We start from the raw sequence: 23,919 nt of genomic DNA on the forward strand, positions 1-23,919 counted from the left end.
CACTCTCATAGCCGAGAGAGCACAGAACAGAGACACAGACAAAAGACACACACCCAAAAATTCCCTCCCTGAGCTTTGAAAAATCTTGTTTCCTGATTGATCCTCTGGTCAGGTGTTTGGTTCCCTTTGTTAACCCTTTACAGGTAAAAGAAACAGTAACCCTTAGCTATCTGTTTGACAGCTTGGCTCAACGCGGTGGGGTGAAGCGTATTTCGGGCTTCATCTACGAAGAGACCCGGGGAGTGCTGAAAGTGTTCTTGGAGAACGTGATCCGCGATGCTGTCACTTACACTGAACATGCCAAGTGAAAGACTGTAACGGCTATGGATGTGGTTTATGCCCTGAAGCGCCAGGGCCGTACTCCCTATGGTTTTGGTGGCTAAATGGGTCACTAAAGTCAACAGGATCAAGGGTTTGTTAGAGCACTTCGATTTAGTCTTCTTTGAAATGGAAAAGCGAATGGGGAGAGCTGGTGCCGCGGTGGGGTTGATGGGTGGGGATGGGGGAGTGGCTGTGGAGTTGGGGGTGAATGGGCAGAGCTGGGGATTGGGGAGGGTGGGACTTTGTCAAGGAATGGGGGCTATTTAAAAGGGGCGTGTTTAGGAGCCAGTCTGAGACTGCCTTGCAATCACAGCCTGCACAGGTGTGGCGCTGAGTTTACATTTAAAGATTTGCGGTTGTTACAGCGAACCAGGGGGGCTTCGCCTCCCAAACAATTTTAAAGCCCTTGTTTTAAAAAATCAGTGATGTGCAATAGGTGGCTGATGGGTCTGGGGTGAAACCTGGGGCTTGGGGAGGAGATCGGTGTTAAGATGTTTGTTTGCAAAATGAATAGCTCGCTCACACCAGGGATGGAAGTTGTTCACAATGGGACTCGGGAACGGGTCCATGGGAACGGGTTTTGTTTTTGTTGGGCCGATCGGAAGGGGGCTGGGGAAATGCCCTGCAGGCAGGAGCAGTGAGGAGATGAAGATCCCATGGATTCATTGCAGTTATTGTTACTAAGTTCACTTCCACCTCGGCTAAAAGAACCAGGGCCGCCGGGGGGGGGGGGGGCGCAAATGGGGCAATTTGCCCCAGGCTCCACAGGGGCCCCCCATGAGAATGGCCAAGGCCCGACCCCGCCTCCACCCCCACCCCTCTCCCGGAGCCTCAGCGCACACAGGAGCGTCCCTGAACAGCTGCAGTGGCTCCAGCGGGGCCCCTGATCCCCACCCTGCTCAGAGCCACATGGTGAGGGGCCAGGGCTGCGAGCTCCAATGGGGCCTGAGCTCCCTCTGCTGGGTGCGGAGCTCGCAGCCCTGCCCCCTTACTAGGCGAAGCGCCACGGCTGGGAGGTGGCAAAGTGGAGCAGGCTGGGGCTGGGTTGCTCCGCTTCCCGCCGCTGCCGGTAAGAGCGGGGTCGCTGGGGGAAGCGGTGGAATGGGGGAGGGGCGTGCAGGCAGAGTGGGGGGGGAAGGGGAGGGTAAGAGGTGGGGCGGAGGGAATTGTCCGAGGCCCAGGGCCTGTGCAAGGATGTTTCGCGCCCTAGGCAAAACTTCCACTTTGGTGCCCCCCTTGCGGCAGCTCTCCACCCTGAGGCACCCCTCCTGCCCCAACCCACCCCTGCTTCACCTTCACCCGGAGCACAGCGTTGCTGCTTCACTTCACTTAGGCGCGGCAGGCCTGGGATGCGGGAGAAGTGAAGCAGCCACGGAGTGCTCGGGGAGGAGGCAGGGCAGGGGTGAGCTGGGGTGGGGAGGTCCCCTGTGTGCAACCCCCCCTCTTGCTGCAGGCGGCCCTCCCCTCACTCCCCTCCTCCAGCTCCCTCTGCCTAAATGCCGGCAGCGACGGGGGTGGCCGAAGATTTGGTCGCTGCTGAAGGAAATGCCACCCCACCCTCCCAAATCCCAGCGCCCTAGGCGACTGCCTAGTCGCCTAAATGGTTGCACCAGCTCTGCCGGGGCCCCCACCAGGGACGGCCCTAACCCCTGCAGTTGGTGCAGCCCATGAGGGGGGGAGTGGCCAGGGGATAGGGCTGTTCAACGGGGCTGGGGCTGCCGCATATGCAGCATGCAGCTGCCATGGGCACCATGAAATTTGGGGCAATTTGGTCCCCCACTCAGCTGCTGTATGCTGTGTATGCCTAGGGATGGCCCTGCATGGGAGAGGTGGTGTCACAGATCCACAGGATGAGAGCTGCACCCCACCTTTTACCCAGGCTGTTGGAGGGTGCCAGACCTGCAAGGGCTCTCATGCTTCCTTCAGAGTGAGCCTCACTGCCTCCTAGCCTGAGCCCCTGGGCTCCAGCCCTTCTGGTTCACACTGACATAGGCTCCTGCTCAGAGACTTTTACTGGCTTCAGGGACCAGTGCACCCAGCCAGTATTTGCAGTGACTAAAGCAGCGTTTTCAAAACAGCTGGGTCTGTTATTGGTCTGGCACACAGGAAGTCCTTAGCTTAGCAGAGCCACAGAAAGGTGGGACTAGAGTAAACCAGTGGCCAAAGTATAGTGGGTTCCATCTCAGGCTCTGACTCCTTTGTGAGTGGCGGGAGAGAGCAGCCAGCTTGCTCCAGGAGCTCACTCTTTCTCCTCTGCTGATTAGGTCTCAGTCCTTTTGTCCTCAAGCTGGTCTGCACTCAGGTTCCCTGCTGAGAGGTGGGAGGAAAACCTCCTTGTGGTCCTTGGTTTTTAGGTGTCAGTGTTTTGGTCAGTGGGGTTTTTCCATTGTCTCTTTGGGCCCTTTGTTGATCTGGGTCTGTTTCAACCAATTCCTTAATGACCCTGTTGGCTGCAGCCCAGATGTCAAGGTGACACCCACACCTTATGTGCTGTAGTGCCCCCAAGAGAAGACTTAACCCCTTTCCCTTCACTGAGTAACAGGTCTGAGTACAGAGGGAAACTGAGGTAGACGTAGGATTCATAAAAATTACAGAAAATTCCAACTTTGTCACGAGGGGGGTGGATGCTGATGGGTGGGTTCCACAGCAGATCAGATCTCTGAAGCCCTTTGGGGTTGGAAGGGCCAGTGGGGTTTAAGGTTGTGGATAGTTCTCTGAAAACATCCACTCAATGGGCAATCAAAAAAGCAAACACAATGTTGGGAATCGTTAAGAAAGGGATAGATAATAAGACAGAATATATCCTCTTGCTTCTATATAAATCCATGGTACGCCTACACCTTGAATTCTATGTGCAGATGTGGTCGCCCCATCTCAAAAAGATCTACTGGAATGCTAAAAAATTCAAAAAAGGGCAACAAAAATGATTAGGGGCATGGAATGGCTTCCCTATGAAGAGAGATTAATAAGATTGTGACTCTTCAGCTTGGAGAAGAGACAACTAACGGGGGATATGATCGAGGTCTATAAAAATCATGATTGGTGTGGAGAAAGTAAATAAGGAAATGTTGTTGTTTACTCCTTCTCATAACATAAGAACCAGGGGTCACCCAATGAAATTAATAGGCAGGTTTAAAAGAAACAAAAGTGTTTCTTCACACAACGCCCAGTCCACCTGTGGAACTCCTTGCCAGAGGATGTTGTGAAGGCCAAGACTATAACAGGGTTTAAAAAAGGAACTAAATAAATTCATGGAGTACAGGTCCATCAATGGCTCTTAGCCAGGTTGGGCAGGGATGGTACCCCATGCTCTGGGTGTCCCTAAGTCTCTGACTGCTAGAACCTGGGACTGGATGATAGGGGATGGATCTCTTAATAAATTGTCCTGTTCTGTTCATTCCCTCTGGGGCACTTGGCACTGGCCACTGCTGGAAGACGGGATATTGGGCTAGCTGGACCTCTGGTCTGACCCGGTCTGGCCATTCTTATCTTATGTAATCCTTGTGGCATCAGCTCTGGGAGAGCGTTGGGCTGCTGGGCAGGGAATGAGAAACCACAAATCACGCTCCCACCTCTGACCTGTCCTGCTCGGTCCGTCTTGGCTTTCAGATCAGCTGCAGAGTCTGGAACAGGGAGGAGACCAGGGCCAGGACCTCCGCCCCGGTTCGGCTTCGCTGCTGCTGGATCAGACCCAGTCAGACAGAGGAGCCAACCTCAGCCCAGCGCCTGTAACAGCGTCTCTAGCCTGAGTGTCGCTGAGAGACAATGAGGCCAGCAACTGGGGCTTCTGAGAGTGAAGTGCCGCTGCAGGAGTTGTGTGTTGATGGCAATGGAATCCTGGAGGCTGGTGGGGAGCCAGGTAATGGGGTGTTGCTGCCTGGGACCAGGCTGGAGAGAGACCCTGAGGCTGCCCCACATGGGGCCGTGTTCTCAGTGGCAGCAGCCAGTGCCCAGCAACCTCCTGTCTGTGGGTAACAGGGACTGGATCTCCCCCAGGGGCTATCAGGGCACCGATCCCTGGCTCACAGCTGCTGCCTGGCGCGCACAGTGGTGGCCGTGGGTCTGTGCAGGGGACTTTTGGGCTGGGTGTGTCAGACCCCCTGTGACAGCCCTGGCCCATCTCTGTCTGGTTTGTTCTCCCCGCTTCTGCTGTGTGTGGCCAGTGCGGGACCCCAATGTGAGGGGACAGGTGCACTTGGCAGTGTGGACCCAGCCAGCGCTCGGCAGGGGGCACGGGGGGGACGGGGAGGCAGCTTGAGGTCTTGCAACCAGAATGTATGGGTCCTTGTCTTTGTGCCCCTGGACTCACCAGGCCCCGTGACAGCCTGGCTGGGGATGCCCAGGGAGGGCACTGGGCTGAGGGGAAGGAGGGACTGTTCTGCCAGCCCCAGCCTGCCTGAGCCTCCGGGCTCCTCTCCCAGAGCGTCCGATGGAAGGAGCAATCGACAGAACAGAGCATGTTCTAGGGCAGCTCCAGCCATGGTGCTGTCGGTGAGACGTGTCCTCACGGCCCGGCCTGACTCATAGGTCAGAAGGGACCAATGTGATCATCTAGTCTGACCTCCTGCACAAAGCTGGCCACAGAACCCTACCCATCCACTTCTATAACAACCCCTAACTTATGTCCTAGTTATTGAAGTCCTCAAATTGTGGTTTGAAGACAGATCTTTGTGTTTCAGAACCTCGTCGTAACAGCAAGAAAAGTCAAACCGATCCAGTTGTGGTTGCACTGATAGTTGTATCATCTGCTTTGATCGGTGCCATCATTGCTCTGACAGGTGAGTTCCCAGCTTCCGCCCTGCTGCCTTCCCCTCCCCTCCCTCTGTGATCTCTGCACATCCCATCTCCCTAGGACCTACCATGGTCACTCTCGCCTCATGGCCTGTCTGGCTTCTGCCCCTGGGACAGAGGATTCCTGGGGGTTGTTCCTCCACAACCTTCCTCCTGCTCCCTCCCAGACCCCTGCACCTGGGCGCTCTCTGTGTCGGGAGGATCTGACTGACATTAGCTCCCTCCCTCCAGCCCAGCTCTGAGCACTTTGGGCCCAAGTCACCTTTACCATGTGCCATGAAGCAGTCACTTACCAGGGTGTCCCATGGGACAGGGCGCAGAGCAGCAATGAGCTCTTTGCCTGCTCTCTGTTGCTCTGAGGTTACCAGCCTGGCCTTCCTGCATCTTCAGGTTATGCTGGTGACTGGGCGGCCGGTGCTGCCGTGTTATTGAAATGAGCCATAGAATTCAATATTGACCCCTCCATCAATGCAGCGTAGAAACCCACCAATTGCTGATCTTGGCCATGAAGGGTCCCGGAGCACCATTCACTGCCCCGGGCTGCACAGACAGCACGTGCTAGTGCAGAGGGTGTGTGTTTGAGGTGAACATGAACCCTGCTGTATCTGTCAATAGTCTGGGGCAGGGGGATGCTGTAAGATCGGCAGTGTGTGAGATTTATTTATTGCCCTGGGATCTGATCACTGGGCCCCAGGAGGGGTTAGCAGCTGGCAGAGAGGGTTGAATCCAGGTCTGTCTGGATTAGGAATTGTCTGCCGATGTCATGACATCCATGCAGTTGGATAGACGCACTCCACTGGTGCACAAAGGAGCTTGCCTTGGTGCAGTTCGCTGCAGGTAGTTACCAGAGTGAGCCACACTGCTCCAGCGCATCTCTAGGTGGTGTTTGCCCTGATGGAACTGCGTCACTGTGATTATAGTGGTGCAAATGTCTCTGATACAGATGGACCCTGAATCCCGGCTCCCTGCTGTAATGGCAGGCTGTTGCAATGGGCAGCACTGGCGCTCACTGTAAGGCGGGACCTGTGAGCTTAGGGTTGGTTACACTCCTACAGTTGCAGGGCGCTCTGCAGAACATGTGGCATCTGACCTGGAGATGGATGGTAGAGAGAGCCTGTGCCATCAGCTGTTAGTCACTGACTTGTCTGCTCAGTTCTGTGGGGAAGGGTGTGGGCTACTGTGCACTGCACAGTTAAATGTACAGGGTGAGACATGGCTTGTGAGTGAGGTGAGCGCATGCTCGTTTTTTTTGATCACAGCTTGCACATTTCCTAACTCTTCCAGACTTAGTGTCTGTTCCTCCTTGAGCACCAGCCACATGGGAAGGCTTAAAAAACAGCTACCGAGTTACTGTGGTGCAAAAAAAGTGATGTGCTCAAAAATGTCTGGAGGGGTTTGAGTCAGACTCCTCTCAACCCCAAAAAGGAAACAGCAGGAAATACCCCGAAGGGTAAAAATGAGCAGGAGTGATTCTTGCAGGGTTTAGAATGGTTTTGTGGCTCTCACCCACCGTTATCTAATAACTCTGCCTCTGGTTATTCACCAACTAGACAGGCCTTTCAGATATCTCTTGGGTGTCACTTATGGGTGACCCCACTGCTGTTCTTTCATGGCACTGAAAGGGTTAGAGTGTGTGAGGGCTTCCAGCAAGTGTCTGTCTTGCTGCTGTATTTAGGGAAAGAGAAGTCTGCACATAGGAGGTGAATTAAGTTACATCATTCCCGGCCCAAACTTCCTGCTGCTGCAGTTTCTGGTGCCACCTTGTGGCTTTCATATCCCTGAGTGAAAGTTACCGCACGTTCTTGTTATTCACCTGCTGTTTGTTGCTAGGTTGAACGTCCAGCTGTTGATCTTGTACCTTGGGTGAAATGCTCTGGGCTGTGTTAGTGCCTCCCAGGCTGGGAGTGTCCGTGGAATCCTCCCTGCCAGGCAAATTTACTGTGACAAACGTCTCCGTCAACCTGCGTCTGATTGCAGTGGAAAGGCCCAGGCTGGGGGATCCCAGTCGGCTTGGCAAACCAGTCAACTGACTGCCTGTTTAGTCCCAGTCAAACAGTATCAAATACTCCAGCAAGAACCCTGGGGGTAGGAGGCCACCTGCCTTTTTGACTGTGTCATGGAGACACACTTGTGTTTTTTCAGAACTTCGTTTCATTGTTTCGCTTTTTTTACTGAGTTAAAATAACTCCGTTAAGTAAATTTTTTGTTTTTTTTAAATTAGGCGTAAGAATCTATCTAAAGCTAAACCTACTGGAGACAGTGAACTCTTGTTCTTGTTTGTTACTGTTTTGATAAATTGGTATTTTAAAATATTTGACCGTTTTTTGACACATTTGCCTGGTCAATTGACCGATTATTTTTGTACTAGTCAAATGCCCAATTCTAGATGCAGCTCTTACCCCACATGTTACTTTCTCATTCTCAGTGCTGGCACCTAAGCTTTCATCAGCTGATCAGTGCCCCTCTGCTGGGCCTACATGCCCAGATGGCTGGATCAGGTACCGAGGGAAATGCTACTATTTCTCCGAGACTGAAGGGAACTGGACCTACAGCCAGAGCCACTGCTCTGTACTGGGTGCCTCCTTGGCTGGTCTCAACAGTGAGCAGGAAATGGTGAGAGACTCTCTAATTGTGATACACTGGCCTTGGCACAGTGACGGCTGCTGCTGCAATAGGACCTGGGCTCTGCCCCTGCAGGGCAAGGAGCAGCTCTGACTCCTCTTGTGCTGGGACGCCAGAGTGAATGGACTTCCAGCCCCTCAGTGCCAGGCCTGGCTGGGCTTAGGGCCCAAGTGTCTGTGTGTGATCACAGGGATTGCCCATTCTCAGCTGCCCCTTCCCCAAATAGGGAGACAGTCCCTCTCTAGGGCAGGGCTGGCTCAGACATCTGCTGGATGCTGGAGTGGGATGGAGAACACAGGCAGTGCTCCTGTTTTGGGGATGGGAAAGGAGCAGCCAGCTGAAGGGGGAGGTGGGGGGATCCTCTCAGAATTAACCCCTCCCACTTCAGCTTGACCCACTCCTTCCTCCTACCTTGCTGTGGTGAGTGGCAGCTGCTCTATGAGAAGAGGCGTCTCTGCAGAGAGCTCAGACCCAGCAGGGGAACTTGGGGTGCGGGTGACTGGGAGCTCAGGGGTGGGGCTGCTGTGTGCGGTGGGAGGGTTAATACTGCCTGGGTGATCTTGTGCTTTGCAAGAGGGAGGGGGAAATCCAGCGTCCTTCCAAGAATAAATTAAGCCCCTTCAATGTATGACTAGGATTCTCTGCAGCACAGGGGCATGTGGGGCAAGCACCAGATCTGGGGCTGATCCATCCTGTCCCTCGACTTTCTTTAAGATGTTCCTGCTGCTCCATAAGGATATCCATGACCACTGGATCGGCCTCCGGAGGGAGCAGGGGCAGCCCTGGAAATGGACCAACGGCACCTTATTCAACCACCCGTGAGTCTCTCTCATCCTCTGTACTAATTCCCTGGGCTTGGGGGTTCTGGTGTCTGAGCTGTTTGAGTTCTGGTGGATCCACCATTCAGCGCTAGTGAAACAACCAGACACGACCCTGGTCCGTTCGTGTCCTGCGTGTACCAGAGACCAATGGGAGCCGTTATGTCCCTGGAACTCTTGGCTCCTCCCCGCAGGCGTGGTGCTGGGCCGGAGACAGAGCCCGCCATAGCCAGAGGTGCCTTCACCATGCCCAGTCCTGCATGGTGGGTGCGAGTCCTGCTGGAGGATTGCAGCCAGCAGGTTTGACTGATTTGGCTGGTGAGGCCTCTGAATCCGCAACAAGGCACCGACATTAAAGGAGCCTGCGGTTCACAGGTGCTGGATGCCTGGGGCTCCCACTGGGACAGGGTACAGTAGTGATGGCTGCCCAGACAATACTCCATGGTGGATTTCAGTGGGCTCCAAGTGTGATCACAAAACCAGCACTGCTTGAGCCCGGAGCAGGGTTTGAACCCTGAGACTTCAGCACTAGAAGCATCAGCCTCTGCCATTGGAGCTAAAGAATCCACTTTAACTGAAAACCCCTCCTGATTGATAATGTTCTTACACAGGCCAGCCACTAGCGGGGGATGGAGACCCCCCACTTCCTTGGTCTAGGTTATTTCAGTAGTTTGAAAAATCAGGCAGTTATGGTGCTGGGTCAGTGCTCTCCAAGGCCAGTCCCCATTCTGCTGTACTGGACCCAACCTTTGGATCCCCCCTGCTTCCAGCTCCACTGGGCCTGAATAGCTACCAGACACTGTCTCTAGTTCAGGCCTCTGTGGCACACTCCTGGGGTACAGACTCCCTGTCTGGTACCCTCCTTAGGATGTGGGACCCTGCAGTCCAGCTGCTGTGGGACCCAAAACCAGTGATAAACCCTCCCAAACCTCCCTAGAGCTCCACCCTCCACTCCAGAGTAACTCTGGGAGAGTCATGTGACGGTTACAAACAAGGAACACCTGCTTTTGCAAAGGAACTTCTCAAACACACTCTCTTTCCCCCATTCCCAATGGAAAGCTCAAGAGTTACAGATCAATGGAAGAACAAACACCTGAGTGCAATTTCCTCTTTCAGTGTCACCTTGATTCTGCTCAGAGTGTTTTAAGGAGGCAAGATCCCTCCTGCCCCCCACTTTCCCTGCTCATTCATCTGGTTCTGATGAGGGTCTGCCCCTCTTGTTAGAGGACTGGTCGGTCCCTTTTGAAAATCAGTCTCTCAAATTCTCTCCATCCCGCTGAGGACTTTCCATTCTCCAGCACCCCTGGGGGCTGCTCAGCATAGAGAGTCACTAACAGCGGTTCTGCAAAGCCCCCACTGCCCCACCAGGGGCATTGCATTGCTGGTGGCCTGGCTGTACCTTCCCAGATGTAGGACTTTGTGCCAGGGCCCTGCTAGCAAATGGATAAACTAATTCACTATCAAATTACCTGTCACAAAGCAAATAGGAACCCAGGAGTTGATGCAGGTATATATTCCCCAAAACTGTCACAGGCCACTGCCATTCAGGTGCCCAATACAAATCTAGGAAGCAAACTCTGTATGCCCAGACAAGGCTGGATTAGGGGCCAGGCACTATAATCTATTTCTGGGGCCCCAGATCCTGGAGTCCTGTGATTGCAGTAGAGTCACATACAAAGTCTCTTTGTGGTTGTTGGGAAATGTGACCTGAGTGTAACCAACACAGCAACGCCTGCCTGAGTCTGCAGAGAGCCTGAGCCAATAGCTCAGAAGTGGGAGCTCCCCCATACATCTCAATGGGATGTTAATTCTGAAACTTGCTGCCCTGGGGGGCTCCCCCAAGCCCATCCCAGTAGCGAACTTTTTGTGGGGAGTCCTCGCTGCTGCCACTTCAAGGCTTGACTGAGGTGGTGTCAACAGGGGATCCCACCCAACGTCCAGAGTGGCACTGGCCCCCCTTGCAGATGATTATTCTGTATGTGACCCCTGTCACTAGCTAGGGTGGGAAGCCCCATGTGGGGGTTTGCCTTGATCCTGCCCTTCACCCAGGTCTGAAGTGCTGCCTCCAGCGCTCACATGAGGCACTGCAAGAGCTGATGTCATCTCACAACACTGTTGGGTTTGTGCTGCAGTCCCTGTGCTGCTGCCATTTTGCTCTAGCCTCCCCGGTGCAGTGTGTCCTGATGGGCCTCTGCCCTGACGGGACGATGGAAACTGTCCAGGGAGCCCCCAGCTAGGTCTTCCAGCTGGCGGTTACAGCTGCTCGCTGCCGTGCAGACGCCTCTGGAGTCTCTGCCCCGGGGCAGCCTGGCTGGGTTGTTCTGGGGAGTCTGGACCTGCAGGGGCCCATCCTAACCCAAGCTGGGCAGGAGTGAGCCAGGAGTGGGATCAAAATGTCCACCCATCTTCATGGTGACCAGTCCATCTTCTTAGACCCCCTGTGTAATGGTCCCTGTTTGCCAGGGTGGTGATGCGCTTGGAGCCTGTCACTTGTGCGGTTGGGGGAATCCTGAATAGAGTCAGGCCAATATTTTTAAATTTAGCTATTTCTTTAAAAAACACCAAAAGGTGAAAAACACCCAAAACTGAACTGAAAAACTTGGTTTTGGGTTAAATAAAATGTTTCTTTTGACCAACGCCATTTTTTTCTTGGTGTTTCATTTTGTTTTCAGGTGTCTGTTGACCTGACATGAATTGTTTTCATTTCAGTGAGGGGGGAGGGGAGAATGGACCAAGAAACAATCAGTTTTGCCTACTTCAGTTTGGCCCCAGAGCTGAACAATGAATGACTTGCTCCACTCTGCTCCCGAGGGGCTGTGGGAGTAGCTGCTCCGCACTCAGGCCTGCACTGAGGAGAACAGCTCCCCCGGCTGTGACTGGTGTGAAATGCCCAGCCACTGCCTGACTGCAGCTCCCCGGCTTCTGTGTTGCAGGTTTCAGATAAGAGGAGGTGGTGACTGCGCGTATCTGAATGAGGAGAAAGGGGTCAGCAGCTCACGGTGCTACATGGAAAGACGGTGGATCTGTAGCAAACCTGAGGTGTATGTGACGGGAAAAGGGACTGCACTGGAAGGGAGCTCAAAATAAGTCTTCCAGAAATGACACTGATACAAAGAATCCACAGTTTAAACAACACACACTTATTGCTCGAGGGCCCCACTGCCTGATGCTGAGATCTTGAGCTTGGCCAGGCTGATGAATGGGGACATGGCTCATTCAAGTACTGTAGGTGTGAGTGGTATGTGCCTTCTGCTTCTGAACTTTTAAACTCAGGGACACATTGTCAATCTTCTCTCTGCAGCTGAGAGGGCGAGATCTTATGAGAAGGAGTCTCAGCCACACGCTGGGGAAGTAAGGGAAGGGGAGGCCTTGTTAGTTTAGACTCCAGAACAGCATTTCTGAAATGTGGCCACCAGCTGATTGTTTGACCACTTTGGAGACTTTCGTGGCTACAAAACAATCACTGAGATGTCAAATATTTAAAGTTGCCTTCTAAATGCCATAAATCATAATACACACCCCCTTCTAAATAGTACCCTGCAGGCAGAGCTGAATTACACAGGTGTGGTTTTCTTTCAAGTTACAAAGTATATTCATTGGCTAATCACTATGTTTACATCTCATGTTACTGTAGCTCTCTAAGCGGCTATTGGCCGTCTCCCTGTGTGGTGTTTGGGTAGGTTGTGATTGTTCATGGCAGCAGGCGAAAGAATTAAAAATGCGAATGGGGATCAAAGTATAATCTAGTGCCAGAAAATGACCCTGAATGTGATAGCAGGTGGCTCCTCTGGGACAGTCTGCTAAGAAAAGCAAAACCTAGAAAGAAAAATGAACACTTCAGCACTGAGGGAAGGGCAGTTTCTTGTGTTTCTGAAGCCGTCCGATTCCATTTCTGAGCAAGTTGCAGTGTGTGCTGTTTGTAAGAGAGAAATTCAGCACACTGAAATGTATGTAGTGCAGCGTCCCTATAGCACTTATGAACAAAATTACCACTGTGAGTTTCAGAGGCACAAGCTGTTAAATGATGCAAAAACCAAGCTCAAAAAGACAATAGCAACAGCTCAGATTTTGTTGTTACTATTCTCATTATTAGTACTGGTCAGTTTTTAGATTGGTCTTTTGTCTGTGAAAGAAATTTTGGACGTTGGCAGATATAATGAAAAAATGTTATTTGGACTTCTGTTATGTAAAGCACTTACACATTTAGTTAAGAATTATTGTACAGCCACCCACCTCTTACCAAAAAAACAAAACAAGAAAGACCAGACTGTGCAAAGCACCTGTTTGTTTTTAGGCCCACTATAGGGTAAACACAACTGTGCCTCCTGAGATTTCTTATTGAATCTGCAAAAAAACCCAGTGTAAATATGCATATGTAATTTATTTATCTATTTTTCCTACAGTTAAGTATTGCCAGAGCTGCATTCTGGGGCTGCCAAAAATTTGTGAGAACCCCAGCTCTAGAAAGTATTATTTTGTTTCCCACGTAGGGGTGGCTCCAAGCCCCAGCAGGCACGTGCCAAGGGCTGCAAGCCGTAGGGGGTAGCCTGCCGGTTGTTGTGAGGGCGGCCATCGGGCCACCTTCAGTGGCATGCCTGCGGGAGGTCCACCGGTCCCGCAGCTTCGGCGGTAATTCGGCAGTGGGGGCAGCATGCTGCGGGGGGCGCTCTGCCGGTCACCGGGAGGGCGGCAGGCAGCTCCGGTGGACTTCCCGCAGGCGTCTCTGCAGAGGGTCCGCTGGTCCCGTGGGTTTGGTGGAGCATCCGCAGGAATGCCTGCGGCAGGTCCACTGGAGCCCCGGGACTGGTCACCAGCAGAGCGCCCCACCGCGGCGTGCCGCCGTGCCTGGGGGAGCGAAATGGCTAGAGCCACTCCTGCCTGGCCCCCCGGATGAGAGTGGGAGAGGATGGATGAAGAATTCTCCCTCCACCTCAAAAAAGAGCAATTTGCCAGCCATAGCAACATATGCAACTAACCAACCCGTGCCAGTAACGCCGTGTTGTATGTTACATTCCCACCCTTGGGTGGTTTGTGCCTTTGAGAATGTCAACCCTGCGCACCTGGGAGTTTCTCTAGGCAATGTGACCTCAGGGCTTACGAGAGCCATTGTTTGTAAATGTTTCAGTAGCGCACATATTTATCATTCATGTACATAGACATTTATTTAGAACCACTTCCATCCCCCCACCCCCTCCAGTATTCTTCAAACTTATTTGCAAATGTTTTTAATTATCACATTTTTGTTTAGTTTTGGTGGGGAAAATTCCACATTCTCTCTGAAGTGGGCAGAGAAATCCAAAATGTTTTTTTTTTTTTTGAAAAGGGACATTTTTCAAAATATGAACAATGTAGTCAAAAGCGGCAGTTTTAATTAAAAGTTGCATTGTCAGTGTAGAGCCATTTTTCACCAGCTCTATTACTATATAAAAAGCTGAGTTTATTTTTCATGATGCGTCGTTTGGGCCAGGTGCCAAGCTGTGTCCAGTTTTCGCACAGGTCTTTTCTCTTCTTGCATCTGCGCCTCTCAGGAGCTTTGGCCTTAATCTTGGCCCTGGAAACACTTATGCACGTGTTTAACTTTAATTACTGCTGTGAATAATTCCATTTCAATGGGACGACTCTGAGGTCAGGTTTACACTACGGCTCCATATCGGTGTAACTCACGGTGTGAAAAATCCACTCGAGTGATGCAGACCTAATCTCCCATGTAGACAGTGCTATTGTCAGAGGGAGAGCTCCCCCTGCTGGCCTGAGACATAGCTACTGCCTTTTGGGGAGATGGAATAATTACACTGACAGGAGAGATCTCTCCCAGAGCGTCTTCACTGAAGTGCTATAATGACGTTGCTGCATTTGTGTAGCTGAATTGATGCAGCGTTTTTAAGTGTAGACGTGCCCTCGGTAGACAGGCTAAGCCCTTGCTTAGGTGTTTGCTGGATCGGGGCCGTAATGTGTCTCTGGCCACTGCCCATGTAAATGTGACGGCACAACAAATAATCTGTGAGGGTTTGGAAAGAAGGGCGAGGTAAAGCACCTTCTTAGTGTCGGAAATGGATAAAGTGTGTGTTACCGCAGAGACACAAGGTGGGTGAGGGAATCTCTTATCGGCCCAGCGTCTGTTGGAGCGAGGGAGACGAGCTTCCGAGCCACACAGGGCTCTGCTTCAGGTCCTATAAAAGTGATCGATCACCTCACCCACCTCGTCTCTCTAATATCCTGGGACCGACACGGCTACCACTACTGTCTACAATAGACGTATATTGTTTTTTATTTTTCTTTCAAGTGTTTCCTCCTGTGCTGTTGTGTATATACTCTTCAATGCTGTTTAATACCTGTGAATACTTAATGTGTATAAATCAATTGTATTTTAAAGCTAACTGTCTGCCGGGTGTTTTTGATGTGAGAAAAAGTAGCTAGCAGAAAACCCGATCTTAGAACTTGAAAGTGCCCATCCTCTAAACATGCTGCCATAACATCTTAGAGGCAATCCAAGAAAAAACTATTAACACTGAGACTTGTACAAGAAATGAGTGTTAAATAGATACCAGCCTAACTATCTAGGTAGTCATCCCTATATCTATCTATCCCTGTATTATTATCTGTGTAAGCGAAGTGCTTCAGCGCCTTGTCATGAACCAGGACCCAGCACCGTACAAACACTGAACAAAGGGATGGTCTCTGCCTCAAGGGATTGACAATTTGAGAATAAGACAAGAGAAAACATGTGGGGGGGACGCACAGGGAAACAACGAAGTTGTATTTGTCAGCATGATAAGAACTAAAGGTCCATCTAGCCCAGTGACCTGTCTTCTGACAGTGGCCAGTGCCAGGTGCCCCAGAGGGAATGATCAGGACAGAAAATCAAGTGATCCACCCCCTATCGCTCATTCCCAGCTTCTGGCAAACAGAGGCTAGGGACACCATCCCTGCCCATCCTGGCTAATTGCCATTGATGGACCTATCCTCCATGAATTTATCTAGTTTATTTTTGAACCCTGTTAGTGTCTTGGCCTTCACATCATCCTCTGGCAAAGAGTTCCACAAGTTGACTGTGTGTTGTGGGAAGAAATACTTCTTTTCTCTGTTTATACCTGCTGCCTCTTAATTTTATTTGGTGACCCTTAATTCTTGTGTTACGAGAAGGAGTAAATAACACGTCCTTATCTACTTTCTCCATGCATCATGATTTTATACACCTCTATCATAACCCTGCGCCTTAGGTGTCTCTTTTCCGAGCTGAAAAGTCTTATTAATCTCTCCTCAGAGGGAAGCCACTCCAGACTCGTAATCATTTTTGTTGCCCTTTTCTGAACCTTTTCCAGTTCCACGATATCTTTTTTGAGATGGGGTGACCACTGCACACAGTATTCAAGATGGGGGTGTACCATGGATTTATATAGAAGCTGTGATTTCAACATACCAGTAACCAAACCAGTGTCGAGTTGGTTTCAGGTTTCCCGGCACAGGAGAGTTTTTGAGGGTGATTTGGAAGAGGGCAACGCGACGGCTTTGAAGGGGAGCTCCTCCCAGGTGTCAGGGCCCTGTGGCAGAAAGCACGAAAGGGCTTGGTGGGAAATGGAGGCTGACATCATTGGCTGATTGGAGGCGAGTCAACATCTTGATAGTGAATGAGAGAGGCCAGGTAGGGTGGGGATTGTGAAGACAAGGCTGTACATCGCTCTATGGCACTTATGTCCCCCCACATCCCATCACTGTTGTAGAGGAGCATCTCACAATCTTTGGATGGATTTATCTTCCCAACACCCTGTGAATCTAACCTGACTTCTCCCCTGAGGAAAAACTGCCCCAATCCCTTGAGGACAGCCAGTCATTCTGCCTCCAAACTGCGCCAGAGAACCTCTGTACCCACTCATGTTCATTCCACCCATCTCCTCGTCCTTGTGTCCTGCTTCAAGAGTGGGTGGCAGGGCCTACTGCCCCCTGAGAGCATCAGGGACCCCTGGGAACCAGCAGGGGTGTATATCCAGCGCAGTTCACCAGCTCCCCAGCACCTGTCCCTTTTGTGGAGAGAGAGAGACCCAGGCACACGTTTGTGTCCTTGCAGCCCCTCTTTCGGCTCCTCCAGAACCTCTCACTCACACCACCTGATCTGTGCACTCACCCCAGCTGCCCCACTAAGCTGCAAGATCCCCTCCTCAACCACCTCCTGGCGCTGGCCCAACAGCCATCCATCACTCCAGGAGCAGAAAGCTGGATGGGGTTTGCTCTGTGACTGTGAGGCCTATTTCCGGTCCCTTGTCTGTTCCCATCTCTGGGCAGAGTTCCTCCGGGCAGTGTCCACTGACTCCTGGACGCCTTCGAGGAGCGGTGGGGCCTGTCAGGAGTTCTCTGCTTGGTGTTCTCCTCCTGATCGCTGATTTTCCACCTTAGACCGCCAGGATCCCATTCCTGTTTTCTCCTTTATTGTCCCTCACAATCATTTGGAGCCTGGACTTAGTGATTCCTTCCCCTTTGTCAAGGGACAGGGCCTTTAGTTCTGGGTAGGCCCAGACCGGCCTGTACTAATACTTCCCAGAGCACGAGAACCCACAGCAGCGCGTCTATATCCTGGGAAATTTCCCAAAATCTGGGAATTTTTGAGTAAAATGTTTCAACTTGGGAAACTGGGAATTTTCATTCAAAACCTAAATAATCCTGGGAAAATTTCATAACAAGTAAACGGCTTTCCAAATCTCAAAAATCCTGGAAAGTTTTCATAAAAAGTAAAATATTTGCGCTTCTTTTAAATTTCCCTCAAAACGTGTTCTTCCATTGGGGAATATTTGTCATGCAATTTTCATAATCGGGCTGTGCTGTTCTCGTATTGGTGGTGCTTCAACGTACTCTATCGTGATGGCACAAGTGAAGTGACGAGTGCACACATGCACTCACAACAAACCAACCTCAGCAACAGCTGGCTGGCTGGTAATGAGGAGAGATGGTTATCAAATTTATCTTCTAGGTAAGGTTTCTTCCAATAAGTAAATCTATTGCAATACTTACTGGTTATGATTAGTTTCTTGATCTGTCATTAAATCTCTAAAATTTTGTATTTCGTGCGTGCAGTTGCACAGTGAATGTGGACTAGAGCATTCAGCTGTTCATAAATTTGTAACAGCACCTTCCTCCAGGCAAATATTAAATATCTTCGCCTACTGTGTTAGGTAATAATATACAATATGTTCCCTTCTTTGATTTAACTATAAATTGAAATATACATTATACTAATTGTTGCATTCCATTATTTCAAAAAGCTCTTTCCATTTTTTATCTAATGTGAAAAATGAATAAAGAGACCGGTAAGGCTGGTGAGGAGAGGAAGAGGACTGCAGGAGTAGACAAAGATCCGTCCACGTTGAAACGAAAACAACAAGAGAGCACCCCAGACATATTATTGAAGACTCAGGGTCAACTTCCACCAAAAGAGAAGCCATCTACTTTCAAAAAAGCCTTTCAAGACTCAGGGCTTCAAGAAGGCAAATACCAAGACTGGCTGCAGAAATCATTTTTTAGCTTATTGCAAATGTTGTGATGTAAAAATCCAAGCAGGTACTAGTGAGTTAGATAAGTAGGCTAATGGTAAAAAACATAAACAAAAGGTCAAGACAGTATCTGATACAAAGAAAATTGATGATATGTTTAATAAACAAGACTGTGAAATTAAAGAAGAAAAAAAATTGAAGAGCAAGTTAAAAATGCAGAGATTAGAATGGCCTGTTACTTTGCTGAACACAATGTCAGTATTCAATCTGTCGAACACTTGACTGAAGTAATTAAAAAATGTTTCCCTGATTCCAAAATTGCTGAGGCTGTAACATTAAAGAAAGATAAATGTACTGCTATAATTAACAGTGTTTTGGCTCAAACTGAGACTGAGGAACTCGTAGAAAAATTGAAAGTTATTGAATTTAGCGTATTTGTGGATGAATTTACTTCAGGGAATAAATACCTCACAGTTATTGTGCGGTATGTTAATTGATCCAATGGCAAAATTACCTCACGATTTTTAGAATTATTAGAACTTGATGCCAAAAATTGCACTGCAGAGGGGATTTACACTACTTTTCAAGAGACTATGATGGAGAAAAATATTCCCTTGAATAATATTTGAGGTGTAACCTGTGATGGAGCCAGTGTAATGATAGGGCCAAAGAACACATTTTTTCTCTAAACCAAGAGAAGATGTTCCACACACAGTTTTAGTCAGGTGCATTTGCCACACATAAGCTCTGATATCTAGTTCTGCTGCAAGTGTTTTACCTAATTTTGTGGAGCAATTTATATCAGATATGACTAACTATCCTGCACATAGTTTAGAAAAGAAAGAAGAAATTCAGGAGATGGTGGAATATTTTCTAAAAATCAAAATAGGAATGTTAAAACCACGTTTAAGCAGATGGTTAGCTTTACACTCATGTGTTAATAGGGTTTTGATCTTATGGGATATCCTGTTTAATGATATTCAACTTGAATGTATCAGTTGCAAAAGCCCAAAAGCAAAATATATTTATGATGTAATGTGCAATCCAGAACTTAGAGCTTATTTGTTCTTTTTGAAATATGTTTTGGATTATATGAACAAATTCAGTGCTCTTTTCCAAAGTGCAAGACCGCTGATTCATGGCATCAAACTGGAATCTGTGAAACTTTTTAAGCTTATAGCAGCAAATTACTTAAAGCCAAATTTCCTGAATGAAGAACTATTAAAAATTAATGTAGCACATCCCTCAAATTTTAAAAAAATTGAAGACATTTACACTGGCCCAGAATACGAAAACTACTTAAAATCTATTGAGCCAAACTTAGCTTTGATTGTCAGAAAGAATATCCTACACTGTTACATCACTTGCTGTCAAGAAATGCAGCGCAGACTGCCACTTGATTCTGTTGTTTTCACAGAAGTTCAGTTTGTAGATCCTGCAATATGTCTTCATGTTAATGTTGCCAAAGAGAAAAAAGCTGTCACTAAACTTTGTGCCATATTTAAGATTGATTTCAACGCTGCTCAGAGTGAACTCAGAGCCCTGCCATTATCTCTTGAATTAAATCAAACTGCAATTTTAAAAAGCAAACCAATTGATGAAATGTGGTAAGAGATGACAGTGATAAAACTAGTAAAAATATTAATGATGGTAATGATGTTCCTAGCGACGACTCAGACCGTGAGTCAGAAAATGGATAAAACTCAGAGATTATAATAATAAGAAAAACTCTATAAAAGAGTGTTATCTGTTCTGTTTGCTTTTTTATCTTATTTTATAATCATATGTTTACATTTTATTTTTTCAAAGTAACTTTGATGTACAATACACTGCAGGGCACATGCTGTACTTATGAAAACTTTTGTTTTTAAAATAATGAAATTTGTGTAAAAGACATTGTTTTCTATAATTTTAATCCTACTCGTGTGTTAAATATTTTTACTGTATAAGTAACATACATTTACAATTGAAAAACATGTCTATACATGTAAAAATTATAATAAATGTGAAATATCTCAAACGAATAAGAATAATTTGGATATAATATATATTATATAGTTATTAAAAGCACACATTATGTTCATTTGAGATTTTGAAATAAAAAACTTTATCTGGGAATTTTTCACCACATTTGGGAAATTTTTAGCACTAGGTTGGGAAAAGTTGGCATCACGACATAGAAGCACTGAGCTAGGGGGAGGGACAGCTCAGTGGTTTGAGGAATTGGCCCGCTAAAGCCAGGGTTGTGAATTCAGTCCTTGAGGGGGCCACTTAGGGATCTGGGGCAAAATCAGTACTTGGTCCTGCTAGTGGAGGCAGGGGGCTGGACTCCATGACCTTTCAGGGTCCCTTCCAGCTCTATGAGATAGGTATAGCTCCATATTTCATTATTATTACCCACAGTGAGTGACTCCCACTGGCATCAGCCATTACCCCTCTCAGGAGAGAGAGGGGGCAGCCTTTCTAAAAGGGGACAGACCCCACAGGGAAGGAGTGGAATTCCCCAGATGTTTCAAACTTTGATTCCTCCCAGAGTAGCCATTTAGGGAGGATGGGGGGGGGGACCTGCCCCCTCAGTTTTGTACCATCAGGGCAGAGTAACATCCCTCCTTCACTTGCACCTCTCCCCAAAATCTAAAATGGGCCCCTGGATTCCCCCCACTCCACCAAGCCTGTCCCCCCGCCCCCATTCTCACGCAAAGCAGCAGTTTCCTGCCTGTTCAGGCTGGCACCTCCCTCCCCCCCCCCCTCAAAATAAAAAATGCCCCAACCCCCTTGTATCGGTGCTAACGAGGCCATGTGCCTACACCCCAGCTACAGCGACGACATCGTCAGTTCCCCAGGGTTTGGCCATCCCAGTTTTCTCCTGGAAATTGTCTTTTCTTCGCCTAAGATTGTAATAAAACTTGCAGCACCTCACGCCTTCCCCTTTCTGTGACCGGCAACTTGCTGGGGGACAAACGCGGGGGTGCACAAGGCAAGGTCGCCGCGTCCTGCGTGGGGGCTATCGGCCACCGCTGTGGTGGGACCGGAACAGCTGATGGCACAGGGCTGGCTGGTTTCTGAACCGGGGACGCAATCCTGGGTTCAGACGCAACCGCGCGCCCCGCCAGCGCCCCGAATCCCGAGGGAGAAACAGCCCGGAGGGCGTGAAACGCAGCAGGTGTGGGAACGGGAGAGCAAGAGGCTGATGCACGTCTGCGCCCACGAGCATCTCAGACAGACTGTGCAGCGCAGCTCGTGTGCGCCCGTCTTTATACGGCCACGTGACTGCACAAGTCAGCTCAGTGATAGGAGGGGAGCGAGGAACTCCCAACCGCGACTCAAGTGCGGTGGAGGTTCTCTATCTGCTGCTCGAATTTAGCACCGCAGGAGCGGGGAGAAGGGCAGCTGATGCGAGAGGCGATAGGGATCCTGCACCCTGCAGCTGGTGAGTAGGGGGTTAGGTTAGGGATTGCGGGCGGGAGGGACGCTGCATCCCCCTGTGAGCAGGGGTTGGGGAGGGGGCACAGGCGCGGACTCTGTGGGTAACTTCAGCGTGGTGCCGTGTGTGTGTGAGTGAGAGAGAGAGACAGATCGACCGACCCATCCATCTTTAATTTAAAGGAGAAAGTTCGTGGATTAAATACAAGAGATTAAAACAAGCATTTACATTGAATCGGAGAGTGGGTGATTATGCAAAACAAATATAATCTAAACCTTTACAGCTTGTTTTATTTATTTGGAGGGGGAGGGTTAAGGCAAAATGTCTTATTGTTAGAAAAACTTCATTTTATGAAAAGGAGTGGGGTTAATTTTACTTTTAGTTTGGCAGGGTGAAAAGTATTCAAAAAAAAAAAGCAGACAGACACAATGTGGAAGAGAAAGGAGGAGAGAGAAAGGATGTATTTCTTCACAGATCGCACAATCAACCTGTGGAACTCTTTGCCAGAGGATGTTGTGAAGGCCAAGACTATCACAGAGTTCAAAAAAGAGCTAGATAAGTTAATGGATGACAGGTCCATCAATGTCTATTAGCCAGGATGGGCAGGAATGGTGTCCCTAGCCTCTGTTTGCCAGAAGCTGGGAATGAGTGACAGGGGATGGATCACTTGATGATCACCTCTTCTGTTCATTCCCTCTGGGGCACCTGGCACTGGCCATTATCAGAAGACAGGATACTGGGCTGAATGGACTTTGGTATGACCCAGTATGGCCGTTCTGATGTTCTTATGGTGGGGACAGGGGAGGAGGAGGGGAAAGAGGGAAGAAGGAGGGGGGCCGAGGGGAGAGGGGAGAGGAGTTAGGGGAGAGAGGAAGGGGACGAAGGAGGAGAGGAGGGGGACGAAGGAAAAGGGGAGACAGAAGGGGACTCGAGGGAGGGGGAGGAGGAGGGGGCAATGGGAAGGGGTTAAGAGGGAGGAGAGGAGGCTGAAGGGAGCTGTTACCACTCAAGAAAGAGATCTTGGAGTCATTGTGGATAGTTCTCTGAAAACATCCACTCAATGTGCAGAGGCAGTCAAAAAAGCAAACAGAATGCTGGGAATAATTAAGAAGGGGATAGAAAATAGGCCAGAAAATATCATGTTCCCTTTGTATAAATCCATGGTACGCCCACATCTTGAATAGTGTGTGCAGATGTGGTCGCCCTATCTCAAAACAGGTAGACTGAAATTGAAAAAGTTCAGAAAAGGGCAACAAAAATTATTAGGGGCATGATTAGGGCTTCCATTTGATGAGAGATTAATAAAACTGGGACTTTTTCAGCTTAGAAAAGAGACGCTAAGGGGAGCTACAGCTGAGGTCTATAAAATCATGACTGGTGTAGAGAAAGTAGATAAGGAAGTGTTGTTTACTACTTCTCAACACAAGAACTAGGGGTCACCAAATGAAATTAATAGGCAGCAGGTTTAAAACAAATAAAAAGGAAGTATTTCTTCATACAACGCATAGTCAACCTGTGGAACTCCTTGCCAAGACCATAACTGGGCTCAAAAAAGAACTAGATAAATTCATGGAGGACAGGTCCATCAGTGGCTATTAGCCAGGGTGGGCAGGGATGGTGTCCTTAGCCTCTGTTTGCCAGAAGCTGGGAATGGGCGATGGGGGATGGATCACTTGATGATTCCCTGTTCTGCTCATTCCCTCTGGGGCACCTGGTACTGGCTACTGTCGGAAGACAGGACACTGGGCTAGATGGACCTTTGGTTTGACCCAGTAGGGCCACTCATATGTTCTTATGGGGGGGGCGAGGGAGGAGGGGCCGAAGGGGTTGGAGGAGAAGGGTGGGGGTCAAAGGAGGGGGGTCAAAAGGGGATGGAGGGTGAAGGGAGGGGGCAGCGGAGGAGGGAGGCCAAAGGAGGTGGAGGGAGGGAGGGAGGGGGCAGAGGAAGAGCGGGGCAAAGGGAGAGGAGGAGGGGAGCTGAAGGGGGAGGGGGCCGGGGTTTGGGCCCTGTTGGGGCCGAGCCGAAGTGGTTGGGGCCGGGCCCTGCTGGAGCGGAGCTGAGGGCTGGTTTGAGCGAGCCCTGCCAGGAAGGGAAGGGAGGGGCTGGGTCAGGAGCATGGGGCACTGGTTCGAGTACCACCCTGCCGGGAGGGGGCTAAACCAGGGACAGGGCTGTTTCAAGCCCCAGCTCCGCCGCCTTATGATATGCTATTTAAGCTTACTTCTAGGAGGATTGTGTGTGTGAGGAGGGCCTGCTCCTTCCCCCCTCAGGTTGATGCCTGTCACAGATGGGCAGATCCCTGTGGATGGGGCCCATAGCAGATCAGGTCACTGGCCCCTCCACCCCCAAGGGCTTCAGTGGGGTTTAAGGGAGTTTAATCATCATGGCACCGCCTCTGGCAGGGGGTTGGGCATCTGAGCAGGGAACAAGAAACCACAAATCGACCCCCCACCTCCCTGA

The 23,919-nt window shown here is 49.7% G+C and overlaps 2 protein-coding genes across 2 annotated transcripts in view; both read left to right on the forward strand.

Annotated features, from left to right (window-relative positions):
• LOC116829207 (C-type lectin domain family 2 member D-like) overlaps window positions 1–23,919 on the forward strand; it is a 276,193-nt gene that overhangs the window by 225,500 nt on the left and 26,774 nt on the right. The window lies entirely within an intron of this gene.
• Window positions 3,976–11,639, forward strand: LOC116829206 (C-type lectin domain family 2 member D-like). The gene is made up of 5 exons (XM_032787916.2): window positions 3,976–4,180; window positions 5,001–5,099; window positions 7,538–7,725; window positions 8,449–8,552; window positions 11,486–11,639. The coding sequence occupies exons 1-5, from the start codon at window positions 4,087–4,089 to the stop codon at window positions 11,637–11,639; spliced, it is 639 nt and encodes a 212-aa protein (XP_032643807.1). The 5' UTR covers window positions 3,976–4,086.

Source organism: Chelonoidis abingdonii, chromosome 12 (assembly GCF_003597395.2).
Source record: "Chelonoidis abingdonii isolate Lonesome George chromosome 12, CheloAbing_2.0, whole genome shotgun sequence".
NCBI lineage: Eukaryota > Metazoa > Chordata > Testudines > Testudinidae > Chelonoidis > Chelonoidis abingdonii.

Bases quoted from the DNA above. Each gene is read 5' to 3' on its own strand.
- LOC116829206 (XM_032787916.2), top strand. From the start codon at position 4,087: ATGAGGCCAGCAACTGGGGCTTCTGAGAGTGAAGTGCCGCTGCAGGAG. The intron at 5,100-7,537 runs GTGAGTTCCCAG...TCTCATTCTCAG, and splicing joins TGCCATCATTGCTCTGACAG to TGCTGGCACCTAAGCTTTCA. The intron at 8,553-11,485 runs GTGAGTCTCTCT...TCTGTGTTGCAG, and splicing joins GGCACCTTATTCAACCACCC to GTTTCAGATAAGAGGAGGTG.